This window comes from Oncorhynchus masou, chromosome 15, assembly GCF_036934945.1.
Source record: "Oncorhynchus masou masou isolate Uvic2021 chromosome 15, UVic_Omas_1.1, whole genome shotgun sequence".
Classification (NCBI taxonomy): domain Eukaryota; kingdom Metazoa; phylum Chordata; class Actinopteri; order Salmoniformes; family Salmonidae; genus Oncorhynchus; species Oncorhynchus masou.
Window position 1 is genome coordinate 54,537,904 of NC_088226.1, and position 26,721 is coordinate 54,564,624.

A 26,721-nucleotide genomic window follows, 5' to 3' on the forward strand; every position below is an offset into this window, starting at 1 on the left:
ACATGTAGTACACCTTTACAACCAGATCTCAACTATGTAGGAATCCTTTGATTCCCCCATCTCTCCCTCCCCCCGCCAGCTGTGAAAGATAGGCCAGCCCGCTCCCAGCAGCCCCTTGGCATGGCCACCTCACAGAAAGAGCCTCAACCATCTGCCTCCTGAAGAGGGGTGCTGCATCTCCTCAGTCTCCCCAGTGAACTTTCCCACCCCTGCATTCCCACCCCTGGGACAGGCTCCCTATCACCCTGCAAGCAGCAGCAGCAGCAGGACCTGGGGGGTTGATCTAAGGCCCGTGCAGGTTGGGCCCATTAAAATAGCAGTGCTAATGGTTGCAGCACTCACTGGAAACAGGGTGAAAATGGACAAATGAGGAACAACAAGGGAAATCACATAAAGCAGAGCTACAGTAAAACATCTCCTCCATCCACTGCTTTTACAAACTCACTTCCTTCACTGTGAATTACAGCTATAACAAAACCATTCCTCCCTGGCTCATACACAGAGCAGGCCCAGGCCCAGCCTCAGCCAAGCTGCGGGCCACAGCACTTCTGCTTTAAAAGCTGACTGATTGTGGACTGACTGATTGTGGTCGAAAAACACACAAAACTGCTCCAAACACTTTGTGCTCTCTGATATGAGGTGACAACAATACAATGTGGCAGGAAGCTTTTCCAGAGGTTATGAAGTGTAAACCTCAAAACTGGGCCTGCACCCAGAGGCATCATGTGTTTTCTGCTCAATAGAGAGATTATGACAAAAGGAACCAAAGCAAAGTGACTCAGTGTAGAGTGGCTGTAGCCCACAGCAGCCAGCATCTGTAGACAGTGTAATACTGGCTAACACAGAGCTGAACAGTGTGTGGTCTGGATCTGGGGCCTCATTGGGAGGTCAAACCTCCAGGGTGTTTACTGGAAAGCAATATGACCCTTCATATGCATAGTAGGCAGAAGTTGCGCCTAAACGTTAAGGACAATTTGAGTGTTTTCTGATCCTAGATCTATGCCTACAGGCAACTACCGGTAATCAGATAGGGAAGGAAGTGGCATAAATGACAGGTAAGGAATGTGGATTAGTGTAGGACCAAGTTCCAATGCTTTTGAAATGTATCCTCCTTTCCTGCTCTCGTATGACGGTGTTGATCAAAGCAATGTAACGGAAACCTTACTTTGCCCTATCTGACCGTGTTACATCCTTGACTACTTCAAGCAAATGAATATGGTAAGGATACATTTCTAAGGTATTGAGTTGTCAGGGTGGTCAGAGGGGTTACAGCTTCCTCCCTTGTGGCTCGTGGCAGATTTAGATACTCAGTAAACTCTTTACAAGCACAGAGTACATTGTGTCCCTGTTGGAAGTTCAAAGCCCTAGAGAGAACCGTGGTGGTCAGGTCACCTTAAACAACGCACCATTTCACATTCACACACAACCTCTAAGGAGAACCTCCCTAAAATATATTACATAACATAAATAAACTACTCACCAACATTATTCTGTTATCTTTCATCTATTCTAGTGACGAGGGAACATACATCCAGGTCTATATCACAATGTTCTAATATTTAATAAGCATAGTTATTTGTCCCACAGAGAACCAACAGAAAGCCCCAGCGATGGGGGCTCCGATGCGGGTACAGTCTCTCCGTCTGACTGGGTGACCAGTCCCTCAGACCTGGATGATGGGCTGGAGGGGCTGGAGGATGAGGAGCTGCCCCACATGCTGCTGCCAGACAGCCTGAGCCAGCTGGAGGAGTTTGGGAGACACAAGCGCCCCCGGAAGGCCCACCGTGGTCACAGCCGCCCCCGCCTCTTCAGTGACCTGTGGGTCCGCATTGGTGACAGGTGAGAGGAGAACAAACACACACACTGTCTCTAGCTCTGTATTGAAACAATCCAATGGCAACAAAGAGTATCATAACATGAAGAGAAGCAGACAGTGCAACTGCACACTCATAGGACAGGATGAGCACTCACACAGCGAGAGACAGTAACAAGATCTGTCAGAAACTACCGCAGTGTTCCAGTTAACCTGACTGATCTGGTTCTCACCCTCCAGCACCACACCTCCTCAGCCTAATGTGAGGATAACCAATGGCTACGTGACAGTGGAGCCCGCCCTCACCCACCAAGAGCAGCGCAGGAGGGCAGACCTCTACCCCTCCATGGAGGCCCCCAGCAAGGCTTCCAGCTCTGCCCTGCCCACCCCCAGCTCAGCCCAGCCCAACACTGGCACCACCCACTCTCTCACCTACCTGCTAACATTGCTTATCACTTACCTGCTGTTCACCTCCTGACCACACAGTGGAGCTCTCTACACACACACACACACTGACTGTCTCCATACCTGAGTGAGCATTGTTATGTGCCATAATCCTAGAACATACAAAGATCTACATATAAAGATTCTGCAAACAGGAACTGGAGGTGGATATTAACTGCTATATGGGCATGGAACATACATTACACAGATCATTAGAACATTTGCACATTCACAGGACATGGATATGAGGGTTGGGGACACCAGACCCGACCCGACCTGACCGACAGACAGACAGACAGACAGGTCCGTCTTCAGGCTTCTGTGAAGGGAGATGCAACAGTCTGTGAAAAGTTATTTAAACTCACACTGTGTGGAATAAGCTTTTACCCATGATAAAATGGATGAATGGTCTATCAGACATCTAATGGTAGATACTATATGGCATCTATATTATGAAGTTGTCAGTTGTAGAGTGAGTCTTTAAACCTCAAGAAAAAATATGATAGAATAATGAGTATAGCACAAGGACTGGAACTCTCAGAGGAGTCTGGAGAGGTGTGTCAAACCACCTTAAATTAAATATTATTATGAATAATATTGATATTAATGATGATAGACATACTAATGACAATATTAACAGCTATAACTGTAATAAGGTCTAATATCTAATAGACATAGGACGAGGCACACAGTGGAGGTTTTTGTAAATTGTGCATTTTGTTTATAAAAAAAATATTGTATATTTATTATTTCTCTAAGAGTATATTTTATTGCATTTGATCATTACTGAAAAATAAACTTTTGGAAATTCCCTTACATTTCTTGGGCTGCATTTTTCTCTCGGCCTACTTGTCCATTTGAATGCAAGTTAGTATTTTATTTCGAACATATTGAGTGCAATAATGTAAAGGTCAAACGTGCAGAACATCTAGAGGTGGAATTGTCTAAATGAATTCACTCGGCCTTCTACTGGTATCAATGGGTATGCAGGGGTTTGGTCATCAAGTTACGCTGGTGCTACTTTCCCCACCAGGTGGCAGTGGTGGCTCACACAAGAAAACAAATCACATGAAGCGCTCAAACTCAAATATGAAACCAAAACAATAGCCCATGGTACTGTGGCACCTCTGCTACTTCCATCTCTTTCAGTAATGCTCTTGTTGGCTTTCATATACTACAATTGTTGGTTATGTATAATTTCCTCCAGTGTAGTTTTCAGCACAAAAATCTATGTGTTGCTTCTTTTCTGCAGCAGGCCAAGTCTACAACATGCAGGAGATGATAGTGAGTTTACCATGCCAAGAACTCAAATAGACTGCTTAGTTTATAGAATAATCTACTTTGAAAACTAGAAACTAGGATTCGGGTATTTTCACCTGTGCCATATAAATGTATTTAATCCCATATTCAGTGTCTTAAATTCATACCAATTAGAGACCAATAGCTTTATATATTTAGACTGCTGTAATTTGGTTAAACAAAACTAAACAATTTCAGTGGTCAAATGTACTTGGTTTATGTTGGCCTACAGTTTATATGTACTAAATTCGAAATATAGGTCTACTCTATTGAAAATCCACAGTTGGCCTGATGTAAATCACGAAATGCAATGTTTTCAGGTCGGGTGACAAAACAAGACTAGAACTTGTCCGTGTTTAGCCTAGTAAACCTAGGCCTATTCCATTATGAATCTATCAGAGTAGGCCTTCTGCTATTTAAATGACTTTAGTCGTTGCATTTCTTTTTATGCACGGAATAATAAAAATGGGTCATTATTTCTCAAGTAAACACTTCACATCAAATCTGACAGGTTTCTGAATAATGTTGCCTAATGTGAGCTAGCATCATACAGTAGCCTAAAGAGAGATGAATGCATTGTGTGAATTGTGTGAGCAGAACCAAAGATAGTTCTGCTTCTAATGGCATAGTAAAACATGTTACACACCCTTATGTAGGCAAATCTTATATTTATATGGAAAATATTTATTTATGCATTTGTTAATTCTCATTTTCATTCAGTTATTGTCACGCATTCACTCATTTCTGAAATCCACGTTGACAGATATGACTAATGCATGTTGCTGGATGTTCCTCTCGTCCTGGACACCGTCTGCGTTTGATGAACCTAAAATAACAGAACCTTGCAGTTGATGGAAGAAAAACACCAGACCTACATGTCCTGTATTTAGACCTACGGGAAATATGGATCCACTAAGAAGTCAGAGCAACAAAAGCCATTCAATGTTGAATGTGTTTATTATGTTGGGATACTGAGTAATATAGCTAGATATTGGATCACCGATATGTGATCTATTTATAGGCGTATGCAATCTATTTCATCATTCTAATGCGCAGAAGAACATTGGCTGGCTGAAATAGTGGCTCACCACGGTGGACCCCTTCAACATATTTTATGAGCTCAGTAATTATGACCTGTGTATGATCCATCTATTCCATTCCATCTGAGACAATCAAAATATGTATCCTAATATAAACAATTCCTTTAGGATTGAACATCTCTTTCCTCAGAGACACCTATAAAATGTATTAATTTACGGAAGATGAAATATACAAAACGCAATCACAACTCCCTCAATAAATTACAATTGCCAATAGTAATAATATAAATCAAGTAAAACAGTGTGAATGTTTAGTGAAAGCCACTCCTTCACAAGTAGTACTGCATTCTACCATACACAGCCATTCCTCCAAGTTGTTCTGCTGGTGGTTGCTTGCTAACCAAATACCCTCTGCCTAATTGAGATGCTCTAATGACACTCTACTCCATTAATATTAATTGGATAATTATGATGATAACTGTCTAAACTTAGCTCCAATTTCAATTTGCTCCTGTCTTCCTTCCTCCGGACAGACTTTCTGGCATGATGGATGGAGGGGAACAAGTTTTTAAAAATAAACAGCTATTTCGCCCCTTAAGCCAAGACAGGACAATGTTTGCCTTTGCTAAAATACCATTTTCCCTGGGCTTTGGGTGTTTGACGGAGTGGGGGTCCTGACAGGGTTCACAGAGGACTGACCCTCACACTGCCGGGGAGGGAGACCAGCCTGCATATAAATAAAAGATTACAGCAGAAAATCAATTTCTGGGCAAACTCATTAAAAATGCGTCTTCTCCTTAAATGATTCCCCTTCTGTTTGTATTCTCCCCTCTCTATCTCCCGGCGCTCACCTCTCTCCTTCCTCCATCCTTGAATCCCCTGTTGCTCTCCCCCAGCGGTAATTACCAGCACAAGTCCTTTTTTGCCCTTTGATTTGCACCGTTTCACAAATGAAGGTTAAGTTTGTTTAACCGCGGTGGATTTGCCAGTCATGTTAAAGCATATAATGTGACAGGCCCTTGCTTTCTCCACACACCTCAGGCCTTAGCCCCACTCCCCCTATCCACACGCCTCCTGGAGGGTTGGGGGGATCCAAGGTTAAGGCTCGCCGGTGCCGGGCCGAGGTCGACAGCAGTGGATCAGGCACCAGACTGAGTTGACCTGACTGGAGGGGGATAAGGAAGTTGTTAAAAATCACCTCTTGTAAAAGGATTTCAAAAAATACAACTGAAAAGCTTAGTGGCATGTTTGCCTTGTGAGAGCCTTTAGGTGCTCTTAGGAAACCATTGAAAGCAGAAAGATGGACAAGAGAGATAAGAAAGGGATTGTTATCCAGTCCAAGGTCTTCCATCAAGGACCTAAGAAGCAAAATGGTATTGATTTCTATGAACATTATGGTTTGTAAATTGTGGGTATGGATTGAAAGGAAGGGAAATACACTAAAGACAAACAACAATTACTGTATGTTCTCATTTAAAATTGAATCCCCTTGTACACCAAACAAATATATAAAGCAACATGTAAAGTGTTGGTCCCATGTTTCATGAGCTGAAATAAAAAATCCCAGAAAAAGTGTATTTCTCTCTAATTTTGCGCACAAATTTGTTTATATCCCTGTTAGTAAGCACTTCTCTTTTTCCAAGATAATATATCCACCTGACAGCTGTGGCATATCAAGGAGCTGATTAAACAGCATGGCCATTGCATAGGTGTGCCTTGTGCTGGGGACAATACAAGGCCACTTTAAAAATTGTGCAGTTTTGCCGCACCACACAATAACTGTCATGTATCAGTATGCAGAGGTGAGTACTGAGTCAGGCGCAGGACACAGAACTGAGTAAAATAACGTACTTTACTGGGAAAATAATCAACCATAAATTCCACGCAGTGAAAACACACCATAACACAGAAGAGTGATAACACTAGACAAGGAACAATCACGCACAAAACATCATGGGAACCAGAGGGTTAAATAGGGAAATAATATTGTCACGTCTAGTCAAGGTGGGTGGAATCAGGCGCAGAGAGCAGAATGCGATAATAACGTTTATTCTCCGGTGAACAAAAAACAAACAACAGTCAACCCAAAATAAAGACAGGGTGAAGATATCCAAAACAGGATAAAGACTAACCGGAGAAAAAACAAACAGCAAACACCGACAGACAAAACGAAATGACAAAATAAACAATCCCGCACAAAACAAGGGTGGGACAACCTACATTAAATACAGACACTAATTAACTAAACAACACACAGGTGAAACCAATTAGACAAAACCAACAGAAACACGAAAAAGGGATCAGTAGTGGCTAATAGGACGGTGACGACGACCGCCGAGCACCGCCCGAATGGGCAGGAGAGCCAACCTCGGCGGAAGTCGTGACAGTACCCCCCCCTTGACGCGCGGCTCCCGCAGTGCGCCGCCACCGTCCTCGAGGACAACCCGGAGGACGAGGTGCTGGGAGATCCGGGTGGAGGCGGTGGAAATCTCTCAGGAGGGAAGGGTCCAAAATATCCCTCACCGGAACCCAGCATCTCTCCTCCGGACCGTACCCCTCCCAGTCCACGAGGTACTGTAGGCCCCCCACCCGGCGTCTAGAATCTAGAATGCTTCGAACTGTATACGCCGGGGACCCCTCGATGTCCAGAGGGGGCGGAGGGACCTCAGGCACCTCACCTTCTTGCAGGGGACCAGCCACCACCGGCCTAAGGAGAGACACATGAAACGAGGGGTTAATACGGTAATACCTCGGAAGTTGTAACCTATAACACACCTCGTTTATTCTCCTCAGGACTTTGAACGGCCCTACACACTGCGGCACCAGCTTCCGACAGGGCAGACGGAGAGACAGGTTTCGGGTCGAGAGCCAGACCCTGTCCCCCGGTGCAAACACGGGGGTCTCACTGCGGTGCTGGTCAGCGCTCCTCTTCTGCCGTTCTCCCGCTAGCCGTAATGAGTCCTGAACGGCTTTCCAGGTGTCCTTGGAGCGCTGTACCCATTCCTCCACCGCAGGAGCCTCGGTCTGACTCTGATGCCATGGAGCCAGAACCGGCTGGTAACCTAACACACACTCAAAAGGAGATAAGTTAGTAGAGGAGTGGCGTAAGGAGTTTTGGGCTAGTTCGGCCCATGGAACATACCTTGCCCACTCACCAGGCCGGTCCCGACAATATGACCGCAGAAACCTGCCCACATCCTGGTTAACGCGCTCCACCTGCCCATTACTCTCGGGGTGAAAACCTGAGGTTAAGCTAACCGAGACCCCCAGTCTCTCCATAAACGTCCTCCACACTCTGGACGTGAATTGGGGACCCCGATCAGAGACGATATCCTCAGGCACCCCATAGTGCCGGAAGACATGGGTAAACAAAGCCTCAGCAGTCTGCAGGGCCGTAGGAAGACCGGGCAACGGAATGAGACGACAGGACTTAGAAAACCGATCCACAACGACCAGGATCGTAGTACTTCCCTGGGATGGGGGAAGGTCGGTAAGAAAATCCACCGATAAATGTGTCCACGGCCGTTGTGGAACGGGGAGAGGTTGTAACTTCCCTCTAGGCAGGTGCCGAGGAGCCTTACTCTGAGCACACACTGAACAGGAGGAGACATACAATCTCACGTCTTTAGCCAGTGTGGGCCACCAGTATCTCCCTCTCAGACTCTGCACTGTCCTCTTGATACCAGCATGACCCGAGGAGGGAAGAGTATGAGTTTGCTCGAATAGAAAGCACACGGGCGGAGTTTGTATGAGTATGAGTCGTGACAAATATTATCATAATGGGAACGAACCAGGTGTACAATCAAGACAAAACAAATGGAAAAAGAAACGTAGATCGGTGGCAGCTAGAAATCCGGTGACGCCGCCCGAACAAGGAGAGGCACCAACTTCAGCGGAAGTCGTGACATTAACCCTTTAGACTAACTCTTAAACTTAACCCCTAGTCTAGCTAACTTTAGCCACCTAGCCCCCTAGCTATAATTCATAACATATACATTTAAAAAATTCGGAACAAATAATACATTGTAATATGTAACATGTTATACGAACTGGGGAATGGACATCCACAAATAAATACATATCATACTAAATGGATTGTCTCAGATTTACATGCAGAACAATACAAAATGCTCTGAGCTGGTTGAGTAAGCTTGTATTGCTTTGTACATGAGCTATGTAGGTGAGGTTAATGTCTTGGGGGTCTGTCCTTTTACGAAACGTATAATACCGTATGGTTACGAATTTGCAAAACATATATGTTACAAATTCTCGCTCGCTTAGCTAGGCTATGGGTTAGGTTAGGGTTAAGTTTAGGAGTTAGGTTAAAGGGAAGGGTTAGCTAAAAGGCTTACGGTTAGGGTTAGGGGAAGGGTTAGCTAACATGCTAAGTAGTTGCCAAGTAGATAAAAAGTAGTAAGTAGTTGAAAAGTTGCTAATTAGCTAACATGTTAAACTTATATTTGATGAGATTCAAACTCGCAACATTCGGGTTGCTGACGGTCACGTTATACGCCAACCAATCCGCCCTAACCAACCACCCTCCTTTCACTTTAAGTAACCATCTGTCTTGTGTAACCATATGAAATGTAACATATACTACATGGAGTGTCTTGGATTTATGTACAGAATAATACAAAATGCTCTGAGACCAGATCGGTTTACAGAGTGGCTGATTAAAGGTCTCGCTCATTCATCCTATTTCCCAAGTAAAAATAGCCTTTAATGACCAAAACCTAACCCATAATATTTTTTATGCAATTGAAATGCTCAGAATTGAAGAAATTGTACATTTTCTCTTCTCAAACAATCAGGAAGACTGAAAGAACAGGCTGAGTGTGCGGGGAGCTTATATTCCTGAGCTCACCTTGACTGACAGCTCTTTGAAACGCCCTTGTGGTCATTGCCAGGTAACAAGGTAAACAATAGTCCCAGTCAACATTCACTAAATAATAAGAAATTCCCCTCGACCACGGTCACACAAAAAACAACATTATTTCATATTTAACCATATTGTAAAAGAGGGAACTTCGTTGTCAATTTTTTATTATACATAAATGACAAAACATCCCGAAAAGCTGCTGTGTTGTTCAATGTACATGTAGCCAGTTCAAAAATCCCGAATTGGTTCACAATTCTCCCACATAGGGAAAATAGAGCCAGCGAGAAGAGCCCTGTGGCTTCAGGCAATTCGGTGTGGGAGAGTGGGAAATGTGGGGACGCTGTGTCCAAGTAGGTTCTTCTCTTTATTATTTCCTATAATAAGCAAACCAGATGGCACAATTTGATTTCTTTTTAACGGATAGCAATAGGCACACTCCAACACTCAGACATCATTTACAAACTATAGGGGTGACTGTTTTCCTGTCCTGCAAAGCAAAGCAAAGCATTCAAAAAGTAGTTTTGGGTGTCAGGGAAAATGTATGGAGTGAAAAGTACATCATTTTCTTCAGGAACGTAGTGAAGTAAAAGTAAAAAGTTGTCAAAAATATAAATAGTAAAGTAATGTCCAGATACTCCCAAAAAACTACTTAAAAGTACTACTTAAGTACTTTACAACACTGGCTACACAAGTGAGAACGCTAGGGAGCAGGCAAAGTTGAAGTCACTTTTCTTAAATATAGTTTTGTAATTGACTAAAACAAGCAGACAAGAAAATTGCATTTGAAAAATGTTTTGTTTTTTTCTGTGCAAAATGCTCTCATGGTCAACAGAGCTAATCATGAATGCGTGGACATCATCATGAATACTTTTGTAACTATTTACAAACTACAAAAATGCAAGTGTGTGTTGCTGCTGTTTGTCTGATGTCCAACAGTTACAAAACTACAGAATTGCAATAGTGTGTTGCTGCTGTTTGTCTGATATCCAGCAGATCATGATTCGTAAAGCCTGAGTCACCTTAGAGGTTTAGACATAAGGGAATGTACATGAAAACAGCATACAATAAGTGTAATGGACAAGTTATTGGTACCTCTGTATTAGCATTATACAGTGCATTCGGAAAGTATTCAGGCCCCTTGACTTTTTCCACATTTTGTTACAGTATGTAATAGTCTTATTCTAAAATGTATTAAATAAACATTTTCCCTCATCAATCTATACAAAATACTCCATAGTGACAAAGCGAAAATAGGTTTAGAAATGTTTGCAAATGTAAAAAGAAAAAAAAAATCTATAAAAAAATTGAGATACCTTATTTACATAAGTATTCAGACCCTTTGCTATGAGACTCAAAATCGAACTCATGTGCATCCTGTTTCCATTGATCATCCTTGAGATGTTTCCTGGAGTCCACCTGTGGTAAATTCAATTAATTGGAGGATATGATTTGGAAAGGCGCACACCGAGACAGGATTGTGTCGAGGCACAGATCTGGGAAAGGGTACCAACATTTTTAAGCAATATTGAAGGTCTCCAACAACACAGTGGCCTCCATCATTCTTAAATGGAACAAGTTTGGAACCACCAAGACTCTTCCTAGAGCTGGGCCTGGCCAAACTGAGCAGTCAAGGGAGAAAGGCCTTGGTCAGGGAGGTGACCAAGAACCTGATTGTCGCTCTGAAAGAGCTCCAGAGTGCCTCTGTGGAGATGGGAGACTCGTTCCAGAAGGACAACCACCTCTGCAGCACTCCACCAATCAGGCCTTTATGGTAAAGTGGCCAGATGGAAGCCACTCCTCAGTAAAAGGCACATGACAGCCTGATTGGATGAAACCAAGATTGAACTCTTTGGCCTGAATGCCATGTGTCATGTCTGGAGGAAACCTGGCACATATCCTACAGTGAAGCATGGTGGTGGCAGCATCATGCTGAGGGGAATGTTTTTCAGCAGCAGGGACTGGGAGACTAGTCAGGATCGATGGAAAGATGAACCGAGCAAAGTACAGAGAGATCCTTGACGAAAACCTGCTCCAGAGCACTCAGTCTTTGCTTTATCATTGTGGGGTATTGGGTGTAGATTGATGAGGGGTAAAAACAATTTAATAAATTCTATAATAAGACTGTTACGTAAAACAATGTGGGAAAAGTCAAGGGGTCTGAATACTTTCCGAATGCACTGTAAATGACAAAATGTTCAGAATTGTATATATTGATGATACATTTATTTGATATTTTACAATAGCCCGGCATAGCCGACATATTGATCAACATGAACACTCAAGAGATATAAAGATGAGAAATAATGGTGAGATATCATTTGACATAAAAAAATATAGAATTAGAGCCATGAGCCTAATACAATGTGCAAAACTCATTGATTCGTAAAAATTGTAACACTTGTCTCCCGTCTGAATACTTGAAAAAACTATACAAAGTGAGATACCGTAGATTTGTATAGAAAACAGTATATACATATGAGATGAGTAATGCCAGATATGTAAATATTATTAAGTGACTAAGATACCGTAGAATAGTATAGAATACAGTATATACATATAAGATGAGTAATGCCAGACATTTAAACATTATTAAAGGGACTAGTGTTCCATTTATTAAAGTGGCCAGTGAATTCTAGTCAATGCCAATAGGCCTCTAATGTGCTGGTGATGTTGCGGGTTGAACAAGCAGTGGCGCAGGTGGTTGATGTCCTTGATGATCCTTTTGGCTTCCTGTGACATCGGGTGCTTTAGGTGTCCTGGAGGGTGGGTAGTTTGCCCCGGGTAATGCGTTGGGCAGACCGCACCACCCTCTAGAGAGCCTTGCGGTTGCAGGAGGTGCAGTTGCCATACCAGGCGGTGATACAGCCCGACAGGATGCTTTCAATTGAAAAGGACGGTGGCACGGCGGTCCTTCGTGTGCAAATTTTGTCATCAAAGTCTGGCATTGTCTGGATTTATTTGTGCTTTCAAAACAACTGGGAACTCTGAAAAAAACAAGGTTGACTCATGATGACATCATTGATCTTCAGGTCGTAGCTCTAGAAAGAAGCCGGATTTCCAATACCGAGTTGGATGCCCGTCCAAAATGTATTTTCCCTGTCAGAGCTCGTTTATTCCCGACTTCCCAGTCGTCTTGAACTCACTTGTCAGAGTCGTGCGTGTATATGTGGCAGGGAAGTCAGGAGCAGGAGAATCAAACTGAGTGCAATGAAGTATTTATTTAATAACAAATAAACAAAACATACTCCAAACACTAAATGTAGCAATAAATAAAGTGGGTACGAGGACCCGTCGCGCACACATACAAAAACCAACACAACACTGAATAACAGAGGGGAAACAGAGGGTTAAATACACACCAGGTAATGAATGGGATTGAAACCAGGTGTGTAGGAAGACAAGACCAAACAAATGGAAAATGAAAAATAGATCAATGATGGCTAGAAGACCGGTGACGTCTACTGCCGAGCACCGCCCGAACAAGGAGAGGCTTCGACTTCGGTAAAAGTCATGACATCACTGGAGTCAAGTTTTCGCAGTTCTAAGTTAACAGTTGCTTTGAGTGTGGCACAAATCATGCTTAATTGACATTATGGCCGATGTTTAATGTTTATCTATTTAAACTTGGAAAAGAGCCACTTAATCCCAGATTTGGGACCACATAGCCACTGTCACTGATTCCTTCCAAACCACTCATTGTTGAATTTGGGATTTCCAACATTGTGGAATGTTGTGGAATGTTTATGTCCAATGGCCGATGAGCACCGAAACGTTTTATCTGTCATTTCTCTTCATTATTTCTCTTCATATGACAAGGATTAAAAAGGATTTGCCAGCAGATTGTCGACTTGATTCATGATGATGACTGCTAGCTAAGATTTTGAAAGTATGATGTTGACTGTCCAATTAAAGCTACTGTAGATATAACGTGATTTGACGTAATTTTATCTGTGGCCAATGGCCTTGAGGCTTCTTGGACGGGCACTTCTAATGTAACTCTATGGCAGCACCCAAGGGGCTAGAATTTTCTGAGTCTACCCTTAGTCTTGGCGGTGACGTAGTGTCCCCATGATTGGCAGAACACTGAGACAATTATGGCTCGATGCTCCCTATTTTCTGCTGGCTTGCTGCACCACCACAGAAAGCACTGAGCTCGGCTGAAACACCTGCATTTTGGAGCTGCCTTACTCAAGAAAACAAAAAAGAGACCATGTTTGTATGCGGCTTTATTAACTCAACTATATATTTTTTACATTGTTTGCAATTTGATATGTGACACATATTAATGCCAAAATAACATTCAAAACAGGCTAGATAAAAATGTGTTGGCTCAAAACAGGTGGGACCCTGCCTGAATGACGGGCCACCACTGGATAAGATGATAAGACACTGCCATTGGTGTATAACGTTTCCATCTTTTTGCATAAAGCCAGAAGTAAATATTTGGTTCAAACCTTAAAGCCTACCTCCTGAATCCAAGTGTTTGACACGGGGACTAGTAACTTTATAATCCAACTTTATCAATGTACCAGCTACAGTCATCCTACTTTGAACTGGTTTCATCCAAATATCATCCAATTTGATGAAAACATGATTTTCACTGTCCAGGACCTTTCAGAACAGTAATATTTTCTGCCACAAGTACAAATAACCAGACAAAGACATTTGTGACTGACCGGCTAGATTCGGTCCTGTGTAGCAACATTTGAAATGGTGCTTTTTACATTGACTAAAAGTACAGACTCGGAGCTAGAAAGTGGTATATCATACACTGCAGTTGAGGAACAATGGGAAAGTAATTCTGCTTTGAAAGTGGATTAACTTGTAACCACACTTTTGAGAAAATGGCCCTTGAATATTTTATTACACCTACTGGAGAGCTCTTCTTTGTCTACACCCTTTCAGCATCATGCACACTGTCTTAAGCCTTAGCCTAGACTTTGGTGCAGATCATGCTGTTCTTCATATTATCTTCTCTGGTAAACACACTCAAATATCAAATAAGTTTATTTGTCACATGCTCAGGATACAGAAGTTGTAGACAGTACAGTGAAATGGTTACTTGCATATTTGCATAGTAGCAATATCAAAAAGAGAAAGTGTTCAGGTAAATATTGTATAATTATTAGATGATTATTACCCAGACACATTAGTCTAAATTGATGGGTCATGTGAAAGAAAAACTATACCTTTTATGGCTGCAGGGGCAGTATTGAGTAGCTTGGATGAAAAGGTGCCCATTGTAAACGGCCAGCTCCTCAGTCTCAGTTGCTAATATATGCATATTATTATTAGTATTGGATAGAAAACACTCTGACGTTTCTAAAACTGTTGGAATTATGTATGTGAGTATAACAGAACTCATATTGCAGGCAAAACCCTGAGAAATTCCACTTCCTGTTTGTATTTTTTCTGGGGGTGGCAGATTTTCCACCAAGCTCTCATTGAAATTACAGGGAAATATGGATGAGTTTTCACTTCCTACGCCTTCCACTAGATGTCAACAGTCAATAGAACTTTGTCTGATGACTCTAATGTAAAGGGGGGTCGAATGAGACAGGAAATAGTCACCACTGCCACGAGTTGACCATGCTTTCCTCATGCGCGTTCACAGGGGAAGGACCTGCGTTCCACCGGTCATCTGAAGTCATTCTAATTCTTCGGTTGGAATGTTATTCAAGATATATGTAAACAATATTCTAAAGATTGATTCAGTACATCGTTTGACATGTTTCTACTGACTGTTACGGAACTTTTGGACATTTCGTCACGTTATAGTTATTGTGACTTTGGTATTTTTTACCAAAGTAGCTAATTGGACATAAATAACAGACATTTTCGAACAAATCAAGAATTTATTGTGGACCTGGGATTCCTAGGACTGCATTCTGATGAAGTTCATCAAAGTTAAGGAAACATTTATCATGTATTTTCTGGTTTCTGTTGACTCCAATATGGCGGCTAATTTGGCTACTGTTCTGAGCTCCGTCTCAGATTATTGCATGGGTTGCTTTTTCTGTAAACCTTTTTTGAAATCTGACACAGTGGTTGCATTACGGAGAGGTATATCTATAATTCCATATGAATAACTTATATTATCATCTACATTTATGATGAGTATTTCTGTTGAAATGATGTGGCTATGCAAAATCACTTGATGTTTTTGGAACTGGTGAATCTAATACGCCAATGTAAACTCAGATTTTTTTTATAAATATGAACTTTATCAAACAAAACATGCATCTATTGTGTAACATGAAGTACTATGAGTGTCATCTGAGGTTAGTGATTAATTTTTGATAGTGATTAATTTTCTATATTTCTGCTTTTTGTGAATGCTATATTTCACTGGAAAATGGCTGTGCTTATTGCGGTTTGGTGGAGACCTAACATAATCGTTTGTAGTGCTTTTGCAGAAAAGCATGTTTGAAATTGGACAGTTTGGTGGAATTAACAACAAGATTACCTTTAAAATGATATGAGACACATGCATGTTTTAGGAATTGTAATTATGAGATTTCTGTGGTTTGAATTTGGCACCCTCTATTTTCACTGGTAATTGTCATATCGATCCCGTTAGCGGGAATGCAGCCATAGCAAGATACCCACCCCCAGAAACATCTGGCTAACTTGACGGGTAATGTAATCATCTGGTGAAGTGGAGTCTTTTGTTTAGACACATAGCTAGCTAAACAATTAACCTAACAGTGCTTTCAAAACAACTGGAAATTTGGAAAAACACCATAGAAAATACCCAACCCATACTGATGGTCATAGCTAGCCACCATGCATGAATCAGGTAGCTAAAGCTAACCAAATAGGTTCAATGTTAGCTTACTAGCTAACATTATGCTATAACTAGCAAAACAAATGGCTTTCTGAGTTACAAATAATGTTACTAAACAGATCATACACGTCACGCTATCTAGCGACCCAGTCAGCTAACATTAGCTAGATAGCTAACAGTACGCTTTAACTTGCAATGAAAACAACTTTCTGACTAAATTAGAAATGTATATTATCTGAAAATGTAGCTAGCTAGACTCTTATCCCTATACATGGATGAACGCTTCTCCCTCTCTGTCACAGACGCCATGGTTGCCGTTAGTTTGAAGATGTAATCTGGAGACAGGTGTTTTATACAATAGCCTTCTGCAAATTTGCAATCAACCACCATCATTTTCTCCATCTCCTTAGCTATTGTGATGGAAAATGTTATGTTTGTGCTTTTCTAATAACCATTTCTGTGTTCGTGCTGTTCTGCTGTTCTAATAACCAATTTCTGTGTTCATGCAAGTAACTGATTGAATGTGCCTGGGAGGAATCCTCACTATCAGTATCGGCAATTTGGCAGTATGCCCAGAACCTTGTTTGGAGAACGAAAGGGATATCTCAGTTTCAAGGTCTCAGCTTGGAGAGAAGAAGCCTCGTGACGTGTTGGTCATTTACATGCATGGCACGATCGTCCTCCAGAATGTGGCGAACAGTAGCAACACTTTTTCAGTTCATGATATTTTTCAAAAAAGCTGCAGTAGAAAGGATTATCGACACATACTACATTATCTACACTACATGGCAGACCAATCTAAACTCATCTCTCAACATGTCCACCCCATCCATTGTCTCTTCCAATCATGGTTAGCAGGAGGATTCCTGTCTTTTTCCATGGCTAAACCAACTAGGCTTGTATTTGAACAATTGTATTGGTATTTACAAATGGCCAACATGTTTGTTATTACTGTACAAGAAAGTTCACATGTTCCAGAAGGCATTTCGGGCCAAAAAACGCATTTTGAATTTTAAAAATCATGTTTACATTCAAATGCCCTTCCTGTGAAGTAGTGACGTGCGACATACAGTACATCTAGTTTCCTGAAATGAGTCATATTTGTAGACTATTTTCGAGATATAAATGTTCTCCCAGGTGACGATCACAAGAGGAAATATCCCTAGAGGATGTTGTAGATGGCCCCTGCTGGACACTGCCGATATTTCTTAATCTCCTCAATACGCTGTATAGTGTCAGTGTCCAAAGGATCCTCAGCTGTCTTCCTCGTCCAGACACTGGAGCTGGGTCGGGGAGTTGGAGTGGAGGTTGATGAAGTGCAAGGGCAGAGAGCGAGGGTGCATCTGGGCGGAGCGTTGGCCACTGGTGAGAGGGGCCGGGGATGCGATGAACCAGGCCGGGGACGCGATGAACCATTCTGGGGACGCGATGAACCAGGCCGGGGACGTGATGAAACAGGCCGGGGACGCGATGAACCAGGCTGAGGATGCGATGAACCAGGCCGGGGACGTGATGAACCAGGCCGGGGACGCGATGAACCAGGCTGGGGACTCAATGAACCATTCCGGGGACGCGATGAGCCAGGCCGGGGACGCGATGAACCAGGCCGGGGACGTGATGAACCAGGCCGGGGACGTGATGAACCAGGCCGGGGACGCGATGAACCAGGCTGAGGACGCGATGAACCAGGCCGGGGACGTGATGAACCAGGCGGGGACGCGATGAACCAGGCTGGGGACGCAATGAACCATTCCGGGGACGCTATGAGCCAGGCCGGGGACGTGATGAACCAGGCTGGGGACGCGATGAACCAGGCCGGGGACGCGGTGAACCAGGCTGGGGACGCGATGAACCAGGCCGGGGATGCGATGAAGCAGGCCGGGGACGCGATGAACCAGGCTGGGGACGTTATGAACCATTCCGGGGACACGATGAACCAGGCTGGGGACGCGATGAACCAGGCTGGGGACGAGATGAACCAAGCCAGGGACGCGATGAACCAGGCTGGGGACGCGATGAACCAGGCTGGGGACGCAATGAACCATTCCTGGGACGCGATGAACCAGGCCGGGGACGCGATGAACCAGGCTGGGGACGCAATGAACCATTCCTGGGACGCGATGAACCAGGCTGGGGACGCGATGAACCAGGCTGGGGACGAGATGAACCAGGCCAGGGACGCGATGAACCATTCCTGGGACGCGATGAACCAGGCTGGGGACGCGATGAACCAGGCTGGGGACGCAATGAACCATTCCTGGGACGCGATGAACCAGGCCGGGGACGCGATGAACCAGGCTGGGGACGCGATGAACCAGGCTGGGGCTCAGTTCTGTCTCTGTTTTCAGATGTTCTACACTGGGGCTAATCTACAAAGTATTGAAAGTGTTCCACAGAGATGCTGGCCCATGTTGACTCCAATGCTTCCCACAGTTGTGTCAAGTTGGCTGGAAGTTCTTTGGGTGGTGGACCCTTCTTGATACACACAGGAAACTGTTGAGTGTGAAAACCCCATCTGCGTTGCAGATCTTGACACAAACCAGTGCGCCTGGCACCTACTACCATACCCTGTTCAAAGGCACTTCAATATTTTGTCTTGCCCATTCACCCTCTGAGTGGCACACATACACAATCCATGTCTCAATTGTCTCAAGGCTTAAAAATCGTTCTTTAACCTGTCTCCTCTCCATCATCTACACTGGATTTAACAAGTGATATCAATAGGGGATTATAGATTTCACCTGGATTCACCTGGTCAGTCTATGTCATGGAAAGAGCAGAGGTTCTTAATGTTTTGTATTCTCAGTGTACAGCGTGTCTGCCTGATGATGTTTCACAGAAACGCAAAGCCAACCCAGTTGTCAGAACATCGGCAGCAGCCACACACCATTTCGTTTACCTTTTTCGAACATACCGGTCCTGAATCGATCTCCATTTTTCTTTGATATCAGCATCGGTGTTCGAATTTTGCCGATGTCGCCCTCCAGCTGTAATCTTTTGTGTCTTCTCCGAATACAACTGCATCGAAGGATTGTAGAGGTCACACCTCCTTGCACAGACGCTCCTCAAAACTGGACAGACATAATTGCGCATAGCAAAAGTTGAATTTAAAACACAAAAAAGGATGCTTGAAGGTAGAATAGCAAGAGCAGGGATGTAGCAGCACGTCCATCTCTTCCGTGTTTTTACCTGAAGGGATGTGATGTAGACACAGGGCGGGACTTCCGTTGCAAATGTCACTCAATACTGCCCCTCAAGTCCTCGCAAGAAATTATACGGTGGGGTTTCAATTGCCAGGTAGTAAAAAACTGGCCTTTTTTGTGACAAAAAAACATTGTGCTACATTCCGTACCTTCTGTCTCCATAGTGTGTGAATTTATATTTTGAGACTAATTGCATTGACTGTCCACACATCCAACCCTTACACACAAGAACACCCACACAACCAGTCATAAAAAACACACACAAGCACATACATGCACACAGACTCACACACACATTACACACACACACTCACACACACACAGTCAATGCTGCTGTTCTATTATATATAATTTGTTCAACTGCGCGACCAAAACACTACCCACTTTCAATTTGTAAATAGTCATACTTGACACATTCATTATCTACACTGTATATCCCATTGTGTACATTTTGGCTACTACTTCTTCTATTACTTGTTATTTATTAACTGACTCTTTATTACGGATATTGATTATTGTACTATAATGTTGAGGGAGCTAGCGCATAAGCATTTCTCTACACCTTTTATACCTGCTGTAAACTGTGTGAGTGACAAATAAAATGTCATCAGCAATAAAGCTTTGGAAAACAAAGTGTACTTTCTCTCAGATAGATCGCTGCCCTCTAACTGGTAATCCATTTGATAAACAATGCTGAAGCACGCTCCAGATGGGGAAACAAGACTGCTCTATTCTAGTGACTGGAACATTATAAGAAACTCAACATTTTGTCTCTAGTCTACTAGGTTGATTGAACACTGGATGTCTATCCATGTCCTGAGGTCATTGGGAAATGCCTTCAGGACCAGCGACTAGGTGCAACAGTGAGCGCTATTACCATCAAGTAGGCTGTGGTTGAGGGTGGTGAGGGGCTTAATCCCAGGGTGGTGAGGGGTGTAATCCCAGGGTGGTGGATAGGTGTAATCCCGTGACTCCAAAGGTTGAGTGTTCAATCCCAGTGGTAGACAGTACTTTTTTACGTTTCTGTTTTAACCCTATCCCAAAATGTACCCCTTCATTTAACTCTTCTGATTTAATGTTTAAACCCTATCCAAAACCTTAAACTTTTATTTCAAAATTTGACATTTGGAGAAACGGACCAATGGGTGTCCCATGACTCCGGATCCGAAGTTCTCGGGTTTAATCCCAGTGTTAGGATCCGAAGGTTGTGTGTTCAATCCCAGTTGTAGACAGTCATTTTAAATGTTTTTCTATTAACCCTATCCCAAACCATAATCCTTAGCCATTCTGAATGAATGCCTAAATTTAATGTTTTAACCCTACCCCAAACCATAACCTAACTTCGAAATTTGAATTTTGGAGCAACCAGGGTGTCAAAAACACATCAAAACTTTATGTTTGGAGAAACTTCTGAATTTGATGTTTGGAGAAACATGGATAAACGTCAGAATCCGTTGCCAAATTGGTAAAACTGTGAGATCTTGTTGTGATTGAAAAGCTCCTGTTGCAGTAAGACTGAGCTCTGTGTGTATCGGGTCAGACAGGTGAGATGAAAGACCCTAAAGCCCAAATAGAGAAATAAACTGGGGAAAAATAGAAATATATAATATCTCATATATATCATATGTGGTTCCTATTGTTTTGACTGTTTCCATACATTTATGTTATGCATAAATATGACACCTCAGAGTACTATCAAAGTGGCTGTTGGCCCTACAACATGGCAGTGTTTTGTGACATGAGGTGAGTGTGTGTTTGAGGAGGAAAGAGCGAGGGAGTGAAGAAGAGTATGTACGAGAGACAGAGAGAGAGAGAGAGAGAAAGAGAGAGAGAGAGAGAGAGAGAGAGAGAGAGAGAGAGGAGAGAGAGAGAGAGAGAGAGGTGAGAGTGTTGTGTTTCACAGGTTTTTGCGGTGATGCACTGCTTTATTATTCAGCACAAGGGGCACTTCACCATCCGAATGGCTTCTCTTTGATATCGACAGCAGCTTGAGGGGGAGAGTGCACTCAAAAACAGGCGCGGGCCAATTTATTCTTCAAAAAATATATAGTGTACTTCTCTCGCAGCGGTGGCCGAACATGAGGCGAGCCAATCGCTTTGATGCTCCAACAGTGACACTCCACACAGTAATGAAATATGGTAATTACACACACATGAAAGCCATGCTACACAGACCAGGGGAAAAAAGGATAAAAACAAATGTGACTTTATCCAAAGATACCCTCTGTAATTAATGATCCTTTTCATAAACATATATTTTATTCTATTAGGGACCTACAAAGCAGTGTGAACCATCATTTGACCCAGTGACGAATCAGGGTAAAAGGTCCACTGATTAAGAATGTCAATAACAACACAGAGACAAACAGAAGAGGGGGATTGTCCACAATGCTCTTCACTGTGCTGCTGTTTCCTTTCTGTTTCTCAGTCAGTACTAAACTGTCCACAGGAGAAATGATTGACAAGCCATGTTATGTTGATCAAGGTACTCAAGGCAGTCCCCCAGCAGGGAATGCACCTGACACTGGACATTGGGATCTTCATGTTTTACCTTTATGTGCCAAATTCTGTGTCTGCACTATTGATTGACATATACATCTCTCACTTGTATACTTCACACATGCCTCTCAGTAAAACCACATGACTAGTTGGCCAAGGAGCATAGGAGGGAGTGGTGGGGAGGTGAAGGGGGGATAGAGGGAGGTGGAGAGGAAGAGATGGATAAAGAGTGAAAGAGAATAAGAGAATGCAAGAGAATGGGTGGACAGGGCTATTTGTTCACCATCAGTGTTTGCTCTTGAGTCAGACAGCCAGAGCCAACCCCCTCATCTCTCTCACACACTTTCACACACTTTCACACACACACACACACACACACACACACACACACACACACACACACACACACACACACACACACACACACACACACAGACACAATGCATCTGGGTGTGTTTGTTCATGGAGCATTTAGCCCCAGTTAGCTGGTCAGACCCCCCCCCCCACCACCACCACCACCGACACACACAAACACACACACACACCTTAGCCTTCCTGCCCTGCTCCCTCCAGAGACAGAGCTGGAGGTCAGGGAGAAGGTGGAGGTCAAATGGGCTTGGATCATTCCTGCTCAAACACTGCTAATAGGACACAGTGTGTGTGTGTGTGTGTGTGTGTGTGTGTGTGTGTGTGTGTGTGTGTGTGTGTGTGTGTGTGTGTGTGTGTGTGTGTGTGTGTGTGTGTGTGTGTGTGTGTGTGTGTGTGGTGTGGGGGGGGGGGGGTGGGGGGCGTCTGACCAGCTAACTGGGGCTAAATGCTCCATGAACAAACACACCCAGATGCATTGTGCTGATGTGCAAAAGCACACACACATACACTCTCACACAGTCGCATGCACACACACACCTTAAGGCCAGAGCACGGGGTGAGAATGTTAAATGCCCATCCTAAGGACATGAAAAGTTTTCCTATTTGTCAATAGTATCTGCAAAAAGCCTTCCTGAAATCTTTAAGAGGGAAGGAGAACTGAACCATGTAGTTAGTTAGCAGATAAGAAAAGTTCTCGCTTAATTGAGTTGAGCTGATGATAAATTCTGGGCACCAGTGGACATGGTACAGACATGGCAGACAGACACAGAGGTCCAGACAGACAGATGGGGCCAGGGGCCAGCTAGCAGTGTCCTCTCTCTCAGAGTGTAGTGATAGGAGTTTTATTCCAGTGCTGAGCCTCTTTTATCACCCTCCTCCAACTGTATCCAGGTAACCCCAAGGCCACCTGGCTCTAAAAACAGGACAGTCAAGGTAACAGGTAATTGCAAAGGCGTCTCGTAAAATGGCCTGTTTGCCCAGAGCTGAACGAACACGGACTCCTCTATATGTCAACCTGGGACTCACAGGGAGCCAACACAGCAAAGGGGACACTGCCGGATACTGTTCCTCTATAGTCTTACTGTACTGTACCCTGGCTCTCTTCCTCTCTGTATGTCCTTCCAACTAGATCTCAGTTGTTCTGCCGTCTCATACCCCCCGACTCTCACCCTGTCATTCCCCCCCTATTTTACCTCTTTCTCTGTTTTCATTTGTTTTTATGAGTAACCTGGTTCTCTGTTCCCCTCCCACCTCCCGAACATCAGTCTTTTAATGTTTGATTCCAGGTGATAAGAGCATGGGAGATGAGCCAATAAGAGAGCAGGAGAGCAAGAGTTAATATGGTCAAAGGGCAGAGGGTGGGGAGGGGACAGCAGACACACACACACACAAGCTGCACAACAAACTGCCTTTTGGGAGGCCTGGCTGCCCTGGCTTGGAGTCTCTGGACCAGGCCCAGTTCAGCACTCAAAGTGACAGAGGACTGAGAGGAAACTAGTAAAGAGCCAAAGTACTCCACCAGAACCGCTGCATGGTGGGCCACACACATCCACATACATTATGCATGGGTGTGAGAGAGAACACCCAACACAATCTACTCTACCGTTCAAAGGTTTGGAGTCACTTAGAAATGTCCTTGTTGTTGAAAGGAAATTTTTTGTCCACTAAAATAACATAAAACAGCTTCATTAAATAGTATCCGCAAAACACCAGTCTCAACGTCAGCAGTGAAGAGGCGACTCCAGGATACTGGGCTTCTAGGTAGAGTTGGAAAGAAAAAGACATACAGTTGGAGTCGTAAGTTTACATATATTTAGGTTGGAGTCATTAAAACTCGTTTTTCAACCACTCCACAAATTTCTTGTTAACAAACTATAGTTTGGGCAAGTTGGTTAGGACATCTACTTTGTGCATGACACAAGTAATTTTTCCAACAATTGTTTACAGACAGATTATTTCACTGCATCACAATTCCAGTGGGTTAGAAGTTTGCATACATTAAGTTGAGTGTGCCTTTAAACAGCTTGGAAAATTCCAGAAAATGATGACATGGCTTTTTGACATAATTTGAGTCAATTGGAGGTGTACCTGTGGATGTATTTCAAGGTCTACCTTCAAACTCAGTGCCTCTTTGCTTGACATCATCGGAAAATCAAAAGAAATCAGCAAAGACCTCAGAAGAAAATCATAGACCTCCAAGTCTGATTCTTTTTTTGGGAGCAATTTCCAAACGCCTGATGGTACCATGTTCATCTGTACAAACAATAGTACGCAAGTATAAACACCATGGGACCACGCAGCTGCTGTACCGCTCAGGAAGGAGACTTGTTCTGTCTCCTGGAGATGAACGTACTTTGGTGCGAAAAGTGCAAATCAATCCCAGAGCAATAGCAAAGGACCTTGTGAAGATGCTGGAGGAAACAGGTACAAAAGTATCTATATCCACAGAAAATCTAGTTGTATATCGACATAACCTGAATGGCAGCTCAACACAGAAGAAGCCACTGCTCCAAAATCACCATAAAGAAGCCAGACTACGGTTTGCAACTGCACATGGGGACAAAGATCATACTTTTTGGAGAACTGTCCTCTGGTCTGATGAAACAAAAATATAACCTTTTTGCCATAATGGCAAATGTTAATGTTAAAGCTTGGTCGCAAATGGAACTTCCAAATGGACAATGACCCCAAGCATACTTCCAAAGCTGTGGCAAAATGGCTTAAGGACAACAAAGTCAAGGAGTGGCCATTACAAAGCCCTGACCTCAATCCTATAGAACATTTTTGGGCAGAACTGAAAAAGTGTGTGATCAAGGAGGGCTACAAACCTGACTCAGTTACAGCAGCTGTGTCAGGAGGAATGGGCCAAAATTCACCCAATTTATTGTGGGAAGCTTGTGGAAGGCTACCCGAAACCTTTGATCCAAATGAAACACTTTTAAAGGCAATGCTATAAAATACTAATTAAGTGAATGTAAACTTCTGACCCACTGGGAATGTGATGAAAGAAATAAAACCTGAAATAAATCACTCTCTCCTATTATTCTGACAATTCAGAATCTTAAAATAAAGTGGTGATCCTAACTGACCTAAAACAGGCTTTTTTTACTAGGATTAAATGTCAGGAATTGTGAAAAACTGAGTTTAAATGTATTTGGTTAAGGTGTATGTGAACTTTCAACTTCAACTGTATCTCAGACTGGCCAATAAAAATAAAAGATTAAGATGGGCAAAAGAACACAGATACTGTACAGAGGTACTTTGTCTAGAAGGCCAGCATCCCGGAGTCGCCTCTTCACTTTTGACATTGAGACTGTTGTTTTGTGGGTACTATTTAATGAAGCTACCAGAGGACTTGTGAGGCGTATGTTTCTCAAACTAGACACACTAATGTACTTGTCCTCTTGCTCAGTTGTGCACAGGGGCCTCCCACTCTTCTTTCTATTCTGGTTAGAGACTGTTCTGTGAGGGGAATAGTACACAGCGTTGTAAGAGATCTTCAGTTTCTTGGCAATTTCTCACATGTAATCACCTTCATTTCTCAGAACAAGAATAGACTGACCAGTTTCAGAAGAAAGTTATTTGTTTCTGGACATTTTTAGCCTGTATTCGAGCCCACAAATGCTGATGCTCCAGATACTCAACTAGTCTAAAGAAGGCCAGTTTTACTGCTTCTTTAATCAGAAAAACAATTTTCAGCTGTGCTAACATAATTGCAAAAGGGTTTTCTAATGATCAATTAGCCCTTTAAAATGACAAACTTGGATTAGCTAACACAACATGCCATTGGAACACAGGAGTGATGGTTGCTGATAATTGGCCTCTGTACGCCTACGTGTCACGATCGTCTGAAGGGAAATGACCGGACCAAGGTGCAGCGTGGTGAGCGTACATTTTCCTTTATTTATGTCAATGTCACCAACAAAACAAGAAACAAAGAAACGACCGTGACGCTTACTAGGGCTATAGTGCCACTAACAAAGATAACTACCCACAAAATACAAAGGAAAAAAGGCTACCTAAGTATGATTCCCAATCAGAGACAATGATAGATAGCTGTCCCTGATTGAGAACCATACACGGCCAAATAATAGAAACAGAAAACATAGAAATATAGAAACTAGAATGCCCACCCCAGTCACACCCTGGCCTACCCAAAATATAGAATAAAAGCCTCTCTATGGCCAGGGCGTGACACTATGTAGATATTCCATAAAAAATCTGCTATTTCCAGCCACAATAGTCATTTACAACATTAACAATGTCTACACTGTATTTCTGATCAATTTTATGTTATTTTAATGGACACAAAATGTGCTTTTCTTTCAAAAACAAGGACATTTCTACGTGACCCCAAACTTTTGAATGGTAGTGTACATCTATCTGCA

At 43.1% G+C, this 26,721-nt stretch overlaps 1 protein-coding gene across 2 annotated transcripts in view; it reads left to right on the forward strand.

The window, feature by feature from the left end:
• The window catches only part of LOC135556466 (metalloprotease TIKI2-like), a 111,447-nt gene extending 108,372 nt beyond the window's left edge, over positions 1-3,075 (forward strand). Inside the window, exons 6-7 of one of the 2 annotated variants that reach the window (XM_064989695.1) lie at positions 1,588-1,839; positions 2,054-3,075. In XM_064989695.1, coding sequence (XP_064845767.1) covers positions 1,588-1,839; positions 2,054-2,291 — 490 coding nt within the window. In that variant the 3' untranslated portion in view covers positions 2,292-3,075. The other variant, XM_064989696.1, reaches the window with a different exon arrangement.
• Positions 3,076-26,721: the final 23,646 nt, after the last annotated feature.